Source organism: Sebastes fasciatus, chromosome 8 (assembly GCF_043250625.1).
Source record: "Sebastes fasciatus isolate fSebFas1 chromosome 8, fSebFas1.pri, whole genome shotgun sequence".
In the NCBI taxonomy this organism is placed as follows: Eukaryota; Metazoa; Chordata; class Actinopteri; order Perciformes; family Sebastidae; genus Sebastes; species Sebastes fasciatus.
The window spans coordinates 31,035,101-31,051,880 of NC_133802.1; the positions used below are offsets into that span (position 1 = coordinate 31,035,101).

Sequence of the window (16,780 nt, forward strand, 5' to 3'; positions counted from 1 at the left end):
TTTCATTCACATATCTTGAGGTCAGAGGTCAAGGGAAAAAAATTTCTCGCCAAACTTTAGCGTAACTATGGAGCATTATTTAGCGTTCTTCCCGACAAGCTAACATGACGTGGTTGGTACCAATCAATTCCTTATATGATACTAATAATAGTTTATATAATAAAAGCTCAATACTTATATTTCCACGCAAAAGATCGCGTTACTATGCTGCAGGTATGGAGCAATATTTTATTTATTTTTTCCCCCACCCCTAAAATGACATGTTTTGAAGATGTTAATGTGCAGATAAGAACATATTAACGTGAGTAACTGGAATGATATTATTTTGCAGACAAGGCTGTTTCCAGTGTTCCGGTCGTAATATGCATCACTGAGTAAGAAACTGTATTCGGTACAGCTCCTGTCTGAGATTATAAATTGCATGAAAACACAAGTAATTCATTCACTTTATAGTCACATATCAGCATATTATGTATTTATAAGATGATAAACATGTTTCACAGTAGAACACAGAGCGACTATAATCTAATAAACTAGATGAAGCAAAACGATTTACAAGCGTGGAACAAAAGCTCGGTGTGAATGTGAATGTTTATCAGTTCAGTTTCCCCCTCGAGGCTCCAGTCCTGCATCCTGGACTTTATCCTCATTTAAATATTAAAGTTCATACAGGACATCAGCACGGAGTTAGCATCAGCACCAACATAGTTAACTAGTTGTGTTTTAGTCATACTAGTCATTTATATTAATCTATATAGTAATATAATAGTTTTAGTAATGCAGTCAGCTGGTTCTTGCACAGCACAACATCAGCTGCAGGTCATGTAAACTTAAAATAAAACATTGAACTGATTCATGGAGACATTTTTATGCTGCTGGTTCCTGCTTTGTTTTGGCACGGAGCTGGAGAAGACAGAAAGGTGCAGTGTGTTAGAAAAGCCAACAAAGGTGTGTGTTTTTGTATTTGTGTTGACGTCACAAGTCAAACAAGTGTCCTCGGATGGACAAGTAGCAGAAAGTATTTGGAAAAAAGACCAACCATGTCATACTAGGTTGTTGCGAAGGAGATTAAATAACGCTCCAAACTTATGCTAAACTTTGGCGAGGAAAAACTGTCATGGCCAAGTTCAAAGGGGTCCCTTGACTTCTGACCTCAAGATTTGTGAATGTAAATGGGTTCTATGGGTACCCACGAGTCTCCCCTTTACAGACATGCCCACTTTATGATAATCACATGCAGATTTTGGGCAAGTCATAGTCAAGTCAGCACACTGACACACTGACAGCTGTTGTTGCCTGTTGGGCTGCAGTTTGCCATGTTATGATTTGAGCATATTTTTTACGGTAAATGCAGTACCTGTGACAATATTTGTCATTGTTTTGTGTTTTTAATTGATTTCCTATAATAAATATATACATATATTTGCATAAAGCAGCATATTTGTCCACTCCCATGTTGATAAGAGTATTAAATACTTGACAAATCTCCCTTTAAGGTACATTTTGAACAGATAAACAAATATTTCTTAACACTCTTAAAACAGTTATTTGAACTATGCAAATGTTGTAGTTTTTGAGATCTGCTCGTTTTTATGAGCAGATCCGGAGCAAAGGCGTTGATGGTTTCATTACATTACGTGAGGAACGGATCATCACGAGGGTGCAACGTGATGACAACACGAAAGACAGAAGCCATAGGGTTCAGGACATATCTAGGCTCATGGCTGACCTGAGCTGTATGTCTGATTTAAAAAAAAACGTTGCCTTGCTCATGTCGACACTTATATCGACACGCTACATCCACGCTAATACTTTTTTACAACGCATAACTTCTGCTACGTTTACGCCTAGCGTCCGTACTACTGCTGTGTTTTCGAAGCCCCTAAAACGAAGACGAAGTTTGGAAACGCTGCTGACCTTGTTTTAGTTTTAAAAATCCGGGGTTGCGTTCTTCAATCATGACATGTCCTTCCCTGATTTGTCACGCCTCATCACGTGAACCTTTTCAGGAAGAAAACAAACGACATCAGCCTCGACCACCAGCGGTTAATTTCAACATGATAATGAGTTACAAGCGTTGCTGACCATGTGCAGTTAAATTCTGCATTTTATAATACTACCTACTACTGCCTATTATTCGAGCGCTTTACATCAATTCCCGTGTCCAGCGCTGCTTCCTGTTTACAACGCCAGATGCATGCCCAGTGTACGTGAATGATCATGTGATATGTGTTTTCAGGCGTGGTAGTAGGAGAATAATTGTGAAACGACCCTAAAACGCTCGTCTGGACGGAGATCGTTTTTGTTTTAAAATGCAAAACATATAAGTGAGGATGTAGCCTCAGATCAACCAGGACGTCTTGCAGCATCTTGTTCCTCCTCCTCCTCCTCCTCCTCCTCCTCCTCCTCCTCCTCCTCCTCCTCCTCCTCGGGCCATGTCATTTACAGGACGGCCAAGAGGAGAACAGTGTTCTCAACACAACCTCGCAGCAGATGTTTGCCCCGGTACAATCTGTACAAATGTCAAATTGAATTCATTGCCATGTCCTTAGCTCAGCAGCCAGAACCTTGGGGATGACTGTGATTATACATACTTTGGTTCAAACACTAATTAAACCAGCTACAAACTACAGGGGCCTGGTCCAGTTGGCAGCAGCTGTCAGCAGTGTGACAGAACAGCTTTCGCGTTTGGTAAATGATATAAGTTGTTTAGGCAGTGAAATCGCTGTCGGCTGACGGACGCTCGACCGGCGCGTATTGATGTTCTCTTAGCAGACCACAGGCAATTTAGCGTGTGGGCTAAAATGTTTTTTTTCAGCCTAATAGACGGAGCACGGAGATCAGGAAGCTCCCTGTGTAATTGAGTTCTTTGGTGAGCTCCATGTTGTGTTTTTTTTTGGGGGGGGGGGGGGACTAGCTTATCAGCAGAACACGCAGCATCGACCCTCCAGCGAAAAAAAAAAGGCACTGTTGCCATCCAATCTGCTTTCACTGGCAAAAAGCGCTTACAGCGGGGGAAAAAACACGAGTGCTGATTCTTCAGCGTGTGCATCCCTGACCTGTGAAAGCAGAGCTTATTCAGTCATTCTCCAGCAGAAAGGCGCCGCGCAGCAGGGAATGGCTGTCTATTTAACCGCCTTTCACATGCACTCTGCTCCACCAGCCAAGGTCCTCTCACCATTCACTCGCCTCACGACGGAGAAAGTGATTTTTATTTCACCCGCTATTCACCTGCGACCTTGTAATTTTTGCAGGATGGTTGTTAATGTTTTATCTGCATATTATGTGACTACTGAACTGAAATCAAAAAGCATAATCTTTATGTCATCTGAATCATATAAAGACTACATTAATTAAAGTAGAAAGAAAGAGGCATTAATAGCGAAGCTGTTAACCCTTGTGCCTCACTTTAAGTTAATATTTTAACCCGTATCAGTCCTGATCATAACTTACCAAATATTCATTAATTTCATCCGAATTTTAACTCTTTAAATGCCAGTTTGTTAAAGCTAAACGGTTATGTAAGTCAATAAATTATAATAGTTGACAAGAGTATTGAAATTGTGTCATAAATTTAAAAGAAAAATACAAAATCTGACATGTTTTTTCCTACAATATTTATAAATAAACACACAAAACATATTGATCCAAAATATTTCTAAATGTAGAAACGTGAACAAACCATTTCTTAACACTCCATAAGATACTTGAAATATTGCACATTTTTTAGTTTTTGAGAGGCAGAGAAAATTATTTTTATTTCTCCCGGTATTCACTTGGGACCTTTTCATTTCACAGGAAGGTTTTTAATGTTTTATCTGCATATTATGTGACGACTGAACTAAAGTCATAGAGCATCATTTTATGTCATCTGATTCATATTAAGATTACATTAATTAAAGAAGAAAGAACAAAACATTAATAGCAATGCTGTTAAGTCTTGTGCCTCACTTTAAATAATGTCTGTCAAAAAAACTGCCATAAAAATATAATATATTAATATTATTTTCCATTTTAACTAGCATCAGTCTCGATCATAACTACCGAATATTCATTAATTTCTTAATTTATCAGAATTTTAAGCCTTTAAATGCCAGTTTGTTTACATAATGTCACTGTTTTTTTATGGAAAAAAATATATATATAATTTTCTTAATTCACATTATTCCTTCACAGTCTGAGATATGTCAATGCAGCAACATTGATTTGTATGCTATATACATTAACAAAGACAAAATTATTAAAAATAAATTCCCTATTGAGGCACAAGGTTTAAAAGATTCAAGATAAATTAAAGCTGCAAGCGGCGATGATCGGGCACTCGCACCTTCGCACACGTCGGGGCAACTGGCGAGATTTAGGTTGAAGCAGTGTCCGTCGGACACCGGACGCACAAGTTAGACGTTATTTCCTGAGTTGATTGAGTGCCACACATTTTGCACCTCTTCCTGTGTCCACTATATGGCGCTAGAGAACACGCACTAAAAATGCATGATCTTGCTCATTATCAAGTGAGGACCACACCATGTCAATTTCATGTAGATCGGACGATGTTTGTCACATAACGCTGACTTCCTGTCACCAGTAGGTGATGCTATGAGTCAATATAACCATCTAGATGTCCTCGGGCCTGAACGGCTATGAAGTAGGTCAAGTTTTGGGCAGATTTTACCAAGTACAGTCGAGTTACAGCTGTTTGTCGTTCAATCGTGAATCATGTAAATTCTCTACCATCAACGTCGTTTCATAAAAACTCAAGATTTTAGCAACTTTTCATTACAAAGGTTCGTTAAAGTTTGTTGAAGTACAGAGCCTGGAAATGGCCAAAAAAAACCACGAAAAGTTCAAGATAAATAAATGTGCACTTTTCACTTTGAGTCGTGTCAAAAGGCCCTGCAGACATCACAGATACACTCCTGACCTTTAACCTTTAGCTCCATACGCGTTGACAAAGTTCCCCCCCTACAGTTACAGTCAGTATGAGGATGATAGAATAGTCACAGATACGCTGTACAACCTGTCGTGGTCGATGAAGAACACCAAGTCCAGGGGTCGAGCACATACATAATTAAACCCTGGTTTGATTTAAGCTCAGAGAAATACGTCCCCCCTTTCACCTCGGTGAAATGAATCAGGAGGCCGTCCTCCCTCCTCCTCCCGGCTGCTGACTGAGGAGGCAGGTTCATGCTGCACTAATGGATGTTTACACAGCTCACTATCAGCCAGCACAACCCAGAAATCACATGCTCCCTGCTCGCCACGGCTAAACTGCCTTAAGTTTTTAGCAGGGATTTTTATTTGCAGAGATATTTTTTTTTTTTTTAGGAAGGGTTGTGGTTGGATTCGATTGTCCATTGTTATCCTCTGCTGGCTCTTTATTCCTCCCCACTCGGCTCTCCTCCTACCCCCTCCTCAGCTCTCTCCCCTGTTCTCTCCTCCTTCCCCTGCTCTTGCCAGTAACGGCCTTAACCGTTTGGCTTCGTGTCAAAGCAGGGGCCTTTTGTGGCTCTGTCACAAATCTGCCAGGAAAAACAGAAACCATCTGTTCAGGCCTGGGCCTGAGAGGGGATGAGGGTGTAAATACACAAGTTTAGCCCTCGCCCTCTCAGCCCTGCCCGCGCACACAGGACCACCGAGCTCAGCCGAGGATCCGGCACTCCCACTCGGCCTCAACCTGCACTCCCACTCGCTATTAAACCGTAGTCTGCAGAGGTTTCATGGTTAACCGTCTAAATCATAAAACAGGGAACATAAGATGGTTTACAGCTCAGTGACTGAGTGCAAAACCTGTTGACTTCTGTTACAAAAAAAGTGCTCATTTTATTTGAATAATGAGGTTAAAATCAGTTTTGTTTTTTTAGATATATTTATATAAATAAATATAGAAATAAGGGGTGAGGAAAAAATATATTTTTTTAATTAATACAATTTTTTTAATTTTTTTAATTTTGAAACCAATGTTTTAATGCCATAATCAATATATTTGCTTCATTTGAGTCTATGCCGAGGTAGAAGGAAGTTACCACTTTTATTGTTGTAGTCTGAGTAACGTGACGTCATATCTGTTCCGTATCCGTCAACCAAAACAAACAGTAGCCGGCCAGGCTGTAGCGAGTCGAAACCGGCAGATACGACAGAGCAGAAAAAGCCGGAGGGTCAGCGTGGATACGACCTGCACCCTCACAATTCAAAGTGGTCAACACTACACATCCAGTAAAGTATGGAAACACTTTGGGTTTCACACATTGACAGGTAAAGCAGAGCTAGACATCACGGCTAAAGCTGCATGCTAACTCTGTCACAGGCAGGAAACGTTATCGTATCGCGGTAACATGCGGTCAAGCCGGCCGTCGCTCTCGTCTCCGTGGTCAAATCGTCCAACGCTACAAGAGATTTTTCAGCTACTACTCTAAAGAGCACAGATTATTTTTAAATGAATTTATGCTAATTACAGTAAATAGAGTACAAATCTTTGCATGATGGATGAAGAACTCATGATTGAGTGTCAAGAAAACATCGCTGTACATAATCTTGAACACACACACACACATACTTGTATGTAGACGACCATTTTAAGTGGCAATAACCGGGATGGAAGCCCTGAGTGTCGTGATAGGAGGGTAAGCCCTTTCCTTGTCGGATAATCCACTGGCCAGAAAGCTCCTGCAGATGGAAGCAGTCTAAAAGGCCTTATAATACTGAGCTTATGTTGTCACTATCTCGTGTACTGCGGAGCGGCAGCACACTCTGTACCACTCTGCAGTGATTTAGTGAACTTGGGGGGTGGGGGGGGAATTACGGTGCGGAGGCCGGGGCCAATCTAGATTTAAGTATTTCCATGATTTTTTAGCGGTGAGCTGTTTTAGACGCAGGTTCATGGAACGGTTTACTGTCGTCTTTATTTTATATGAAGAAACGGCAACTCAAGTCTCCATAAGTGCGTACGAACTGGCTAAACGCCCGATCATGGAGAAGAAAACACCAGGTAATGGAAGTTAAAGTGTTGCTGTGGGCATATGGCAGCATCAGGGAAGTTTGAAGTGCAGGCAGGTTGAGAGAGGTAATCTGTCAATCTGCCTTTGACACTAATTTACAGCACAAAGCCGTTCTCAACCACATGTTCATGAAACTAGAAAAACCTGAGGAATCCATCGGTACCAACCATGTCATGCTAGTTTGTCACGAAGGAGGTTAAATAACGCTCCAAACTTACGCCAAAGTTTGGCGAGGAAAAACTGTCATGGCCATTTTCAAAAGGGTCCCTTGACCTCTGACCTCAAGATATGTGAATGTAAATGGGTTCTATGGGTACCCACGAGTCTCCCCTTTACAGACATGCCCACTTTATGATAATCACATGCAGTTTGGGGCAAGTCATAGTCAAGTCAGCACACTGACACACTGACAGCTGTTGTTGCCTGTTGGGCTGCAGTTTGCCATGTTATGATTTGAGCATATTTTCTATGCTAAATGCAGTACCTGTGAGGGTTTCTGGACAATATCTGTCATTGTTTTGTGTTGTTAATTGATTTACAATAACAAATATATACATACAATTGCATAACGCAGCATATTTTTCCACTCCCATGTTGATAACAGTGTTAAATACTTGAAAAATCTGACTTTCTGGTACCTTTTGAACCAATACAAATGTGCGATTAATTGTAATTAACTATGGATAATCATGCAATTAATCACAAATATTTTAATCGATTGACAGCCCTATAAAATATATATATCAAATCAATTCAATCAATTAGAAAATCTTGGTTTTTCTCCAGGCCCAAAGCACATTTCGTCTTAGATTTTTTTTTTCCCCAGTAAAACTTTTCAACTCAATAAATGAATAAAAGCTGCTACTTTTGTTTTTCTTTCCATTTACATCCGGCTGGCTGTCTGCCCCAGCTCATCTGTGCACCTGTTAATTCCCATTCAAAAGCCCAAGTTAGTGTTTTCATTAGCCCCTTGCCTAACGTAATGGTACTTGACACAGTGTAAGTGATGGAGAGGCGGGGTGACCTTTCCCCGTGTCTGCCAAGCTGTTGTCGAGGCCGTGTTGGTTGTCAGCCTGCAGCGAGGAGCCAGAGAGGCACCGCTGAGAACAGTCATTAAGCACAGAGCAAAGCCAGCGCTCGGCACCGCTCGACACTTTTGATCTGCACATTTCAATTAGATTTCACATCAGGACGCCTGCCTTCCCTCAGTTAGCACCTGCGCCCCGCCTTCCCCAACCGACCGGCCGGCCGGGCTGAGGAGGGAGAGTTGTGTTGGCAAGCCTGAAATAGATGCACAAACACACGGCAACATGAGAGAGCTTTTTGGTGATATAATCATCTTAGCTGCTCCGTTCTTGGCATGACCATAGGGTTATTATTACTCTTTATTACACGGCTCTGTTGAATACTCGATTCTGATTGGTCAATCACAGCGTTCTACGGTCTGTTATTTCTTTATAGCAGAACGCTGCTATGCATAACAGGCCGTTGCCATGGACGCAGTTCAGCTCTTGGAGTCTGGAGGACCGTTTTTGAGTCAGAATATTGATTTTCTTTAAGTAAGTAGCCGTGTAATAAGCGGGATAATATGCAGTGAGTCAGCTATTTTTGTAAAATAAACCCCTTCAAGGTGACGACCAGCTCGCTGTACATTAACCCTTACATAACTATAGATGTTCCACAGGTAGAACGTTGGTCTTCCCTTCTTCTTTTGTAGTTTAAAGCTGCAGTCAGTAACTTTGAGCAAATATGATTAAAGTTGTTTTTATAAAACTATATCCTGACAGTAGTGTATGAGACAGATCATGATCCTCTGCCTCCTTTTAGTAGCCCTAATGGCATTTTCAAGTTTCCACTACAACAACCAATCAGAGCCACTAAAACTCGCCAAGTTCAATCAAACGGTCAAACTAGGCAGCGCTGATCAAATATGAATCAATATTCTGTTACTGTAATTCCTATTTCTCTCCTCACATGTTTTCAGAAACATCTTGTAGTTCACCGTTTATCTGTAAAAATTTGAAAGTTGACCCGGCCGCCATTTTTAAGGTTCTTTATTTGTCATATGTCAATTCCAGCAAAGCGGTCATTGGCAATGAAAATCTTCGCTCTCAGGTTCCTTCAACAATGTTCATAAAATATGTATATATAAAAGGCCAAATCACACAAGTAGAAGTAAAAAATTATAATCTAAGGTATCATAATAATAATAATAATAATGATAATTTTATTTATACAGCACCTTTCAAAACAAGGTTACAAATAAAAGCATGATAAAAATAATTAACATTCAGAACTTAAAATCTAAACAAAATAAAATCCTATAAATAGTTACAACAGTGCACCATCAGTTAAAAAAAAGCCATAATATAAAAGTGAGTCTTAAGAAGAGATTTAAAGGAAGATACTGAGTTAGCCTGCCTGAGATCCTCAGACATAAAATAGTGCAGTTAAAATAAAGGGCTTAAATATAAACATGTAAATTTAGTTGTAGACAGTATTTCAGATGGGAAAACTAAATATAAACAGGATGTAGTATGTTTATACATGATGAGAAGTCATACATATACAGAGGTGTAAACAGGAATGTAGTATGTAATAATGAGAAGTACTAAAGATTACCTGCCTCACGCACTACTGTCGGGATATAGTGACCATTTTATGAACTTTTTTTTTTTTGTATCATATTTGCTCAAAGTTACCGACTGCAGCTTTAAAGAATTTCTACTGATTTGTCTCTTTGCTGAGCTCCTACATGTGGAATCGTTCCCAGTACTCCAGATGTGCTGCTCATCTGCAACAGTCTTGAGGTCTGCAAAAAAAATCCCTCGCACAAGCTGCGGGCCTTGGGACAGTTATACTCCGGAGCACTTGCCATAACACGCCGCAGCACCTTAATTTACCCTGAAATTTGAGAAGGTTTCATTGAGCTCAGACGCCCTCAGTAAATGTTCCCAGCGCTGCTTGGCCTGATAAGACTCCAGTCCTTCAGCCACCGGTAGATATGAGTTCCCCCTCAGAGCCACATGAAGGGAGATCTTATTAAACACACTGCCAATCGAAGACTCTACTTGTCCCTTAATGTCAGATACTAACAGGCGATAAAGGAGCTAACGCTGACCAATCCCTCACCGGTGTTTTCTCACAGCAAACAGCCTCAAGTAGTTTTGTATTTCACAAGATAAAGAATTAAAGCTGCAGCTACCTTTATGTTTCCATCAGTGCTGTCAATCGATTCAAATATGTAATTGTGATTAATCACATGATTGTCCGTAGTCAATCACACATTTTTTATCTTCATATGATACCAGTGTCTTTAGTAATTAGTGGCGTTAAAAGGATTAATGCGTTAACATCATAAAAAAAAGATCCAAGTCGTTTCTTGTGGTGTAACTCAAGTCCTTTATTTTAATTCCTCAAGTTTTTCCAAAAAAATTACAAAATACTGAAATGAGAGAACTCAGGACTCACATGTTTTCATATTACTTCAGCTTCTAAATACCAGTATCTTCACTCTAGCTTTAAAACTGAGCCCGCTACAACCTAAAAATCACAAGTCTCGTTAATGCGTTGAAGAAATTAGTGACATTAAAATGAATTTGCGTTAACGCGTTATTAACTCGTTATGATGGCGTTAACTTTGACAGCCCTAGTGTCCGTTAATACCAGCCTGTTGTGCTTTGAAATGGCCGGCTTTGTTACAACGTTATTTTCTCATATTTTTTAAAGTAGAGTCCTCCGTTTCATCACATCCTTCCCTGCCGTTGTTTGTCTTGGAACATTTTGATAGAAGATGTTAAGCTGTTGCTGAAAGGCCGTTAATGCATTTTAGAGAGCAACACGCTGACTAATTTATGTCAAGTTTCTCAGCTGAGGCGGAGAGAAGGAAAAACAATCGATGGCCATTAAACCCTGGGAGCTTTGTTGAGCAGCAGTTTAACAGACCTCAGACGGTGGACGGGTGCCCTCTGGGCTGTAAAGATTACAGGTGACTTACTGCTCACCCCACAATCACACCACACCTTCGTGAATCTGTTATAGAGCCACAGCAGAGGACCGCGAACAAAGTGAGGGGTTCACGGCGAGGGAGAAAAAGGGCACAGGAAACTACATAATTGTGCCTGACTCCTGTCGCCAATTTTCGAGGCCTGTGTGTGTTATGAGTGCGGCCGGAAAGCGGCAGTTAATATGCACAGGCTGCCTCAGGAAAGTGCTTTCTGATCCATGATTGCATGTGTTAATGTTTCAGTTGGGTATTGATTTCCTGGCGGCCTTTTGTACACTGGATTTATCCGCCTTGCTCGCTGGCAAGCGCGCCCCTCCGAATGTTTGATTAAAGTTCAATTGACTCTTCCAGTGAAGGGGCGAGGAGCCATTTCACTCCCTATTTGTAGCGCCAAAGCTCTGCCTGACATGTTCTTTTGTTCCCATTCAAGCTGCTGCCACCCAGGCAGCCACCAATGCACTGATCCTAATATCCCTGCATTCAGCGAGCCTCCTCGCCTAATCCTGGGACAGACAGGGCCACAGCATAAACATGCCGGGCCAACTCCAAATCCTGGCATGGACTCCCCCGCTCCACGGCCTTTCACTGTCAAACACTGTGCTGACTGCTAATGTTTACCTTCCACATATTTTATTCAACCTAAATGCAGCTATCTCACAGTGACTGTGTTCACATTTCTTTTTTACTTTTTTCCCCCACTTTGTTTATTAGTTTAAAAAAAACAAAAACATTTTGTGTGCAAAGTACAGGAAGACATTTTTCATCTTTTTTTGTTAAGGAAACAAATAAGATAGTCCCCATATTAAAATAATAATAGTAATAAAAATTAATAAAAATAAATAAAATAATAATAAAACAAAATAATAATAGTAATACAAATTAAGAAAAATATATAAAATAAGAAGAATAAACATAATAATAATACAAAAATAATAATAGTAATACAAATTAATATATATATAATATATCAACAATAATCAAACATTGAAAAAAAAAAAGGAAAAGGCACAGTTCAAAATGCACATAAGAGTTCAGGCACGAGAGTCGACATGGTTATAACTATCCCATTTTCCCCAGTATTTATCCCCCGTCTCCTTCTGAAGTCCAAGAGTGAAAATCATTTTCTCCATTTAGCGGATAGAGTTGATTATGTTGGTAAGAAGGGCGATGGAAGGAGGGTTCTTCTGGAGTCAGCATTTTGTAATAGTTTTCTTACTAGCAGCCGTAATAATCTTTAAAAGGTATGTGTCACTTTTACTGAGACCTTAAGGAACATTTCCCAGGTACGAAAAGGTAAAATATAAATTAGAATTCAGGTTCAGACTCTCTGAGACGAAACCAAACAAAAAAAAATAGGTGCATGTTCCGTCGAAACCGTGCTGAGACCCACTAAATTTGGATTTCTGGTCGGGGGTAATAAAGAAACGGGCCAAAATTTTCCAGCAGAAATCTCTCCAAAACAAGTAGTTAGTGGACGTAGACTGGGTTTCCCATGAAGCCACATTTCCTCTGGTATTACTATGTTAGTTTCCTTTTCCCAGCGCTGCCTTATGTAATTGGTTGATCTTTTATTCATTGAGGTGAAGCCCTGGTAGAGTTTACCAATGATGCCTTCTTTTTAATCATTTAATATCTGAGTTGTTCTCGAGGGTTCAGTCGAATCAGGGATCCTTATTTCCTTTAGAAAGAAGTGGCGGATCCGTAGGTACCGGTAAACGTCCTACTTGCCCAGCTCATAAGACCGGCATAAATCCTCAAAATTATTAACATTTGTTATTATTCGGCAAAAGGAAGTGATGCCTCGCTTGGACCATTATGTATACTTATGGTCTTGCGATGCTGGGAGGAAGTGTGGATCGTATGCCGGCCAGCTCCGCAGTTTAATCTCTCTGTGGAGCTGAAATCTATTTACCAGTTCCGACCATATTTCATTTTTGGATTTTGGAGCTGGAGTGCTTCATTAATTCTGCTGGGACAGACCAATACTGAATGTATAGGTATCTCTCTATTAAGGAAGTAAATGACGAAAAACAAACCATACTACAATCTCACAGCTGAGGACCTTTTAGTGTTTTTTAGTTCAGTCGCCTCCTCCTCGTTGTTCTTGTGATATATTTGTGCGTTTTTAACCGAATTGGTTTTGTTTTTTCATTTCAGGGAGAGCTTATCACCTTCTACTACTATTGGAAGAAGACCCCCGAGGCAGCTAGTTGTCGAGCCCACCGCCGACACCGCCGCCAGCCCGTCTTCCGCCGCATCAAGACGCGAACCGCTTCAACTCCCGTCAACACTCCCTCACGCCCGCCCTCCAGCGAATTCCGTACGTATATATTTGACCCCTTCGACAAGCGGCGGGAGAGGAAAGAGAGAGAGACCTGATATGTTCTGGTTTCGGAGCGAAGTGTGTGTTAACTGTTTCTTCCTCTCTCTCTCTCTTCCAGTGGACCTCAGCTCAGCCAGCGAAGATGACTTTGACAGCGAAGACAGCGAACAGGAGCTGAAGGGCTACGCCTGCCGTCACTGTTTCACCACAAGTAAGGCGCCACATTTTACATATTTACTCGCACTGGTCATTGGCTCGGCTATTCCTGTCTTGATTGGGATCAGCGTGAGGAGCCTGCGCAGCGCACATCGCTGTGTGTGTGACAGATGGGCATCAGAAGATGTCAGGACTAATTTGATCAAATCAGACATGAGCCCAGAGCTCGTTCCCTCTCTCCACCTCATTATCTTTACCCCTCTTTCCACACAGCTGGCTCCCAGCGCCACGCTCCCATCTGATCACACTGAGGTTACCGCCATCACAGCTAGGGTGGCTAATAACATTGGCTTCATAGTGCTAACCCACATAGACCATTACTGAAAATGTAAATACAGTATGTAGCGGAGGCACACATCTACATGTATTTATCTCATTAGATGTTAAACTATAAACCGACATTGTGAGATCATTTCTGTGTGTCTTCTCGCCGCCTCTGTGAGAGCGTAATATCACAACTGTAAATGTCTTTCCTCAGCCTCCAAGGACTGGCACCACGGGGGCCGGGAGAACATCTTGCTGTGCACAGACTGCCGCATTCACTTCAAGAAGTACGGTGAGCTGCCCCCCATCGAGAAGCCCGTGGACCCGCCGCCATTTATGTTCAAACCTGTCAAAGAGGAAGAGGATGGACTCAGCGGGAAGCATAGCATGAGGACCCGACGGAACCGAGGCTCGGTGCGTGCACAACTACTCATCTATCCCCTCTCTTTTCACCTTCAGGAATCACAGCCTCAGAGTTATCCCTGGAGCCAGGCTACAAAGCAACAAGCTTATCATCTCTAGACCAGTAGCACAGGGACAGCGCTGACATGCAGTGTTTCATACATTTGGTTTTATAAAGATATTCGTAATAGATGGATTTGGACTCACATGTGGTCAACACATTCTCACTCCCAACTCGTCAAATACCGCCGCTTGGTCAGTGCCCCTCGGCATCGGAGACCGACGCACGGGGTGTTTTCACAGGACCTTAGTAGGGGTTGGGGGGGGAAAATCAAATCACCATGGTATCACGATTTTTTTTTTTTACGATTTTGAAATCAATTTAATGTAAATTTTTTAATGCCAGAATTGATATATTTGCTTCATTTGGCGGTATTTGACAAGTTGGGAGTGAGAACAGGTTTGTGTGGTGTATGTCCATCTTCTGTCCAAATGATATGAAGCCCTATTATTAGTCATGATTCATGTTGACTCTGTTTGATGCTCTCAGATGTCGACGCTACGTAGTGGTCGTAAGAAGCAGACAGCCAGTCCCGATGGCAGAGCCTCGCCTACCAACGAGGATCTGCGCTCCAGCGGTCGTACGTCTCCCAGCGCGGCGAGTACCGACAGCACTGACAGCAAGACAGACTCCATGAAGAAGCCCAGCAAGGTAAACACAGCGTAGACATGCTTGGATCTTTGTTTTCCTCTGCACGTATCTCTGTGAAATGTATGTACCCTAATGGCTCTGCTGCTTTTGGCTCCACAGAAGATTAAAGAAGAGGCTCCTTCACCGATGAAGAGCGCCAAACGGCAGCGAGAGAAGGGAGCCTCGGACACGGAGGAGCCCGAGAGGGCCGGCGCCAAAAAGTCCAAGACACAAGTGAGTCCTCGGTCTTTGTTTTGCTGTTCGGATGGAATGCATAAAGTCGGTGTTCTGAAACTCATTCTTCTCTCTCTGCTGTCCCTCAGGAGCTGAGTCGACCCGACTCGCCCTCAGAGTGCGAGGGAGAAGGGGAAGGCGAGGGCGAGAGCTCTGATGGACGCAGCATCAACGAGGAGCTCAGTAGCGATCCTAAAGACATTGACCAGGACAATAGGAGCTCCTCCCCGAGCATCCCCAGCCCGCGCGACAACGAGAGCGACTCGGACTCGTCTGCCCAGCAGCAGCAGCTCCTGCAGAGCCAGCACCCTCCGGTCATCCAGTGTCAGCCGGGCACCTCAGCCGCCTCCTCGGCACCGCCTCCGCCTCCGACCTTGGCCCCGTCGCTGCCCCCGCAGGTCTCCCCCACGGCGGCCTCCGTCTCTCTACCTCCCCAGCCTCTGCCCCAGGCAAGCCCGATGTCTCTCATCCAGTCGGGAGCGTCCCTCCACCCTCAAAGGCTTCCCTCTCCGCATTCACCTTTGACTCAGGCTCCGCCTCCCGGCCCCCTTATCCCACCTCAGTCGTTACCCAGCTCGCATCACGGGCCCATGCCTCCCATGCCTCATCCGCTGCAGCCCGGCCCCTCACACATGCCTCACCCTCTCTCCATGCCCCCCCAGGGCTTCCCTGTGGGTCAGTCTCAGGTCCCGCCCCTGCCAATCTCTGGCCAATCACAGCCGAGGCCGCACACGCCTCCTTCCCAGTCCCAGTCCACAGCTCAGAGTGGAGGCCAGCCTCCGAGAGAGCAGCCCCTGCCCCCTGCCCCGATGTCCATGCCTCACATCAAGCCCCCGCCGACCACGCCCATCCCTCAGATAACCAACCCGCAGTCCCACAAACACCCGCCCCACGCGTCAGCGCCGCCGTTCCCTCAGATGCCTTCAAACCTGCCGCCACCTCCTGCCCTCAAGCCCCTCAGCTCTCTATCCAGCCACCATCCTCCGTCAGCACACCCACCTCCCTTACAGCTCATGCCTCAGGGGCAGCAGCTTCAGCCTCCACCAGCCCAGCCTCCAGTTCTCACCCAGTCCCAGAGCCTCCCACCGTCAGCCAGCCACCAACCTCCTCCAGCTCCTCCTCTGCCGCCCTCCGCGGCGGCATCGCACCCCAACGGGCCGCCGCAGCCGCCGTTCTCGTCTCATCCTTTCAACACAGTTCTACCTCCAACCGGCCCTCCCCCGTCCTCGTCAAACTCTATGCCCGGCATACAGCCGCCATCTTCCTCCGGTCCACCCGCCTCCATCTCCATGCCGCTGCCTGCCTCCGTCGCTTGTGCCGGCCCGGGTCCGGTACTCCCACCTGTACACATCAAAGAGGAGCCTCTGGACGAAATGGAGGAGCCGGAGAGCCCTCCTCCCCCACAGAGAAGCCCCTCCCCAGAGCCGACCGTCGTCAACACGCCCAGCCACGCCAGCCAGTCGGCACGGTACGTCCACAAACATGCACCTGCACACGCTGTTATTTATCTGCAGTCTGTTGAGCTGCTTACTTGTCTGGGGATGCTGATTAGCTCTCAAACACATCCAACAACAAAGAGGCTCTGCCTTCACATTTTAAGGCTTTGATGAAAGCAACAAATCGAATGTCCTCAGCAAAAACAGGCATCC

At 43.7% G+C, this 16,780-nt stretch overlaps 1 protein-coding gene across 7 annotated transcripts in view; it reads left to right on the forward strand.

The window, feature by feature from the left end:
- The window catches only part of rerea (arginine-glutamic acid dipeptide (RE) repeats a), a 187,730-nt gene that overhangs the window by 163,099 nt on the left and 7,851 nt on the right, over window positions 1–16,780 (forward strand). For all 7 annotated transcript variants that reach the window (XM_074644997.1, XM_074644998.1, XM_074644999.1 and 4 more), the window contains 6 exons: window positions 13,159–13,321; window positions 13,443–13,535; window positions 14,019–14,218; window positions 14,757–14,918; window positions 15,018–15,131; window positions 15,221–16,599. In XM_074644997.1, coding sequence (XP_074501098.1) covers window positions 13,159–13,321; window positions 13,443–13,535; window positions 14,019–14,218; window positions 14,757–14,918; window positions 15,018–15,131; window positions 15,221–16,599 — 2,111 coding nt within the window. The remainder of the gene's footprint in view (window positions 1–13,158; window positions 13,322–13,442; window positions 13,536–14,018; window positions 14,219–14,756; window positions 14,919–15,017; window positions 15,132–15,220; window positions 16,600–16,780) is intronic.